The sequence below is a fragment of the Gavialis gangeticus genome, unplaced genomic scaffold (genome assembly GCF_001723915.1).
Source record: "Gavialis gangeticus isolate Ggan-Ray unplaced genomic scaffold, GavGan_comp1, whole genome shotgun sequence".
Lineage (NCBI taxonomy): Eukaryota > Metazoa > Chordata > Crocodylia > Gavialidae > Gavialis > Gavialis gangeticus.
The window spans coordinates 105,860,566-105,864,138 of record NW_017729031.1 but is presented as its reverse complement, the minus strand read 5'-3'; the positions used below and the strand labels follow the sequence as shown (position 1 = coordinate 105,864,138).

General features: G+C 40.1%; 1 protein-coding gene across 2 annotated transcripts in view; it reads left to right on the top strand.

Moving 5' to 3' along the window:
- Window positions 1–1,593, top strand: part of NOP58 (NOP58 ribonucleoprotein) — a 66,551-nt gene extending 64,958 nt beyond the window's left edge. For both annotated transcript variants that reach the window (XM_019523506.1, XM_019523507.1), the window contains exon 15: window positions 1,135–1,593. In XM_019523506.1, the coding sequence (XP_019379051.1) occupies window positions 1,135–1,185 (51 nt within the window). In that variant the 3' untranslated portion in view covers window positions 1,186–1,593. The remainder of the gene's footprint in view (window positions 1–1,134) is intronic.
- The last annotated feature ends 1,980 nt before the right edge of the window (window positions 1,594–3,573 follow it).

Below are 3,573 nucleotides of genomic sequence, written 5' to 3'. Positions count from 1 at the left end.
CCCCCCCCCCCCCCCCCCCGGTGGTGTTGGTGGCGAGGGGGCAAGGGGTGGCAAGCAGTGACAGCCCACAGGCGCTACTGGCAGTGTCACCATGCTCAGGGGGGTGCACATGCACCTGGGTGCACCCCTATGCATCGCCGGTGGGGCTGGGGTTGCACTGCCATGATAAGGATCAGGCCCCTTGCAGGTCCCCCCACTGTTCCCCCTGATGCACACATGCTAAGCAAAATGCCTTGGTGTGCTGTGCTATGGCATGCATGCTGGTGGTTGCCTACCCGTGTGCTAGCAGTTTCTCCCACCACGGGGGATAAGACATTTTTGAGAACTATAAATAGGGACCTACCTAAATCATGGAGGTTGTCTCCACTTTTGCAGTCCTGGCTGAGCATCCATAACCATTTTTGTAGCACTCTTGAATCCCAAGGTCAAGCAGGGGCAGAGCCAAGAGAAACACCACTGAGGCTGCAACTCCAGCTCCACTGCAGCCCCCAATGGAACCCTGAATCCCAACGTTCTTTATCTTTCTTTCTGTGGCCTAAATCCCACAGCTCTCTATTACTTCAGTGAATGGAGGAACAGCAGCTGGAGAAAAGATGACTTTTTAAAAATAATTGTGTGTTTTGTGGATCAGAAAGCTTGAGAATGTTGATGATGCAGCCACCTAAATGTAAATACACATAATGCACAGTGTAGGCTAGAATTGTAAATGGTACCCTTCAGAATGTTGCTGTGGCTGTAGCCTGAGTTACAAACCAGTTCTGGTTCTGTCAAGTGCTGAAATATGTGGCAAAACCTAAATGGCAGATTGATGTTACAGCTGGCAATTTATTTCCATGTGGATTTAAGAGGAGAGTGTCTTGTTTTGCAAGTGTTAAATGCCCTGATTTGGTTCTATACTTCCAGGCTTCATCTTGCCCTGTTTTGTATTTACAGGAACCCAGGGTTAACAGTTTTGTGAGCACACTTTTTGGAGTCTTAAGGAAGGAAATGAATGTGGTGTGTGTCCCTAATGACTGTTAATGCCTACTAAGCCCCTTCAAACATGAGCCCTCTTTCTGCTTGTGCATACTGCTGTGCTGTGTTATCTGTTTTGTTATTGTTTGCTCATATCAGTATTTCTGTTGTAATTTTCAGAGTTCAGAGAAGAAGAAGAAGAAGAAGAAAATCAAAGAACAAGACGACTAAGAGGGAAATTGAACCCTTTTGGTCTCTGCTTCTCATACTATTCTCTGGAACAGTTTCCCTTGCATTCTTCTTCAAAACCTTCCTGTATTGAGAGGGAGGGCAAGTGGAAGATGAATTTGACAGCCATCTCCTGTGTCTTCCTAGAACAGAGTATGTCAATTCTCTGCTCCTAGGAAGGCCACTAGCCTTTTATAATTCCTCTAATTGATGAGGTCACAATATATCCTTTACTCTTACAGTCATTTTTTGTGATAATAAAAAAAACTTGCCTTTTGTATAGACTTTTGAGCCAAGTTTTGTTTTACCTTGTTCCAGTTTGTTGGCACATAACTCATTTCTGTAACATTTCTACATTAATTGAATGTGTTCAGTTTATAACCAGTAAAAGAAAAGAAAATCTGGTATTCTTAACCTTTTTTAAGCTTAAATGTTCTTATAGTGATTGTCTATAAAGATGGGTTCAAAACCTGGCATACTGCTCCTCCTGCTCTAATGTTGTAAATAGTTGCGTATAATAATTTTGGGAAAATGTATGTACAGAATGAATGAGCTACCTTCTCAGCTATGTACAGTGCAATGGTCATGATAAACCTTTGGTGTTTGGAAGTGATGATTACAGAATGACTGACAAGATTGAGATGCGTGTGTTTTGAAGTAACAGGAGTTATCTTCCAGATTGTCATTGTTGTCATGACCAAGCCTTAGAGTAACTCAGTTTTTTGCCACTTAAATACAAAGGATCATTTCATCAACAGCCTAATGAATGAGCTAAAAAGGAAAGCTTTTTCCTACTATAGAATTATTACTTGAGTTATTTCTACTATTAAATGTAATTGTTCCTGGGTAGTAGATGTATTAGCATGAGATTTCAGAAAACTAATAGTAGACCTTGAAATATAGAGTTTACAATGGATAAGTAAACTTAATCTTTTTTCCCACCACTTAGTACAGATTACCTTTGCTTATAACCTGATGCATTCTTTTTTCTTATTATTTCTATAAGCCATTTTATATTCTTCTTAACCAAAATGACAGGTGCTCTGTCTGGCTTGGAAGACATTTGTTATCTTTAACTTACGATAGCTGTAGGTTTTTATAATGATGATTTTCTGTGTCAGATAACTTACTGTCCAGCTTCTCCCATTTAACTACATTCATGCATTTTAATTGGTTCAATGTAAACAGATATGTTGACTCTCTATAATGAAAATGTTAAACAATTGCTGTAGTTCACCATGTTGGTATAGAAGAGGTAAAATGTATTCCTTTCCCTTCCCCCCCCTCACAGTCTGGAGAAAGCCATAGTCACCTTTTAAGGTTCCACTAGGGGAAGAGCTATGGAGCCCCTACTAGACAGAGCTGCTCAAGAGGTGCTCTGATTCAGTATATCAGATTCCTATTTTTGGCCATATTCCTGTGTGGCACTTGCTGCTTTTCCTTCGTAGATCAGGATTGGTGGGTGTGTTGTAAAGCTGCAGTAGCCCATGCTGTTTTTTCACTGTCAAGACCTCAATGCAAATGGAACTCTAGGCAAATACAAATACTGAGAATTTACAGGCCATTTGTTTCTCTTGCTGGCCTAGTAAAATTGTATAGTAAACCTGAATCAGCAGACAGGTACAATTATCCGTGACAAGATAGAAATCTTGGTTATGATGCCCTTAGTCTTTTTTATTAAAAATGTATTTTCAAATACAAATCATTACAGGCAAGAGATTTCAATATCCTCTTCACTATTAATGTAATCACTTCCCCAAAAGTCTGAGATAAACTATGTATGTGCTGCTCAGGAACTGTCCTAGATAATTCATCTGAATCGGAAAAATGCTATGAACATCTCAGTGGCTAAATTAAGTCTAAGAGATCAGGATTTTTACAAAGATTATTCTATGCTGCTACTTTTTTTTTGTTTTCCTTAAATCTTATTACTTTTATAATAAGAAAAAATGTGGTTTATCTATTCTCTTTTATTTAACATATTTCAGTGAACCGTTACAAGCCAGGCTCCACCATCCAAGACAACACATTACTGCCAAGTCATGCAGAAAATCTTGGAATTGTTTGGCTCTGCCTTCCTCCTAGGACAGTAAATCAAATTAAATAGAATTTACCTTAATCTGTCCCTGAAGCCATGTTTCAGCCAGGGTGCCTCCAGATCCTTTGAAGGGTGCCCTGAGATGTGAGGAGATAACCACAAGAAATGAGCAGGTTTCAGGGAAGAAGTACAGATACAGGCTTCCTTTCCTGGCCTTTCCCCTGCCTGCATCACCCAGGCCCCTTTGTAAGGATAAACACTAATAAATCAGTTTTTTAAATGATGTGTCATTCACTTCACAAAAGGTATGCAGGGGATGCCTTGCATCTAAAAAGGTTGAGAACCAGTGCCCT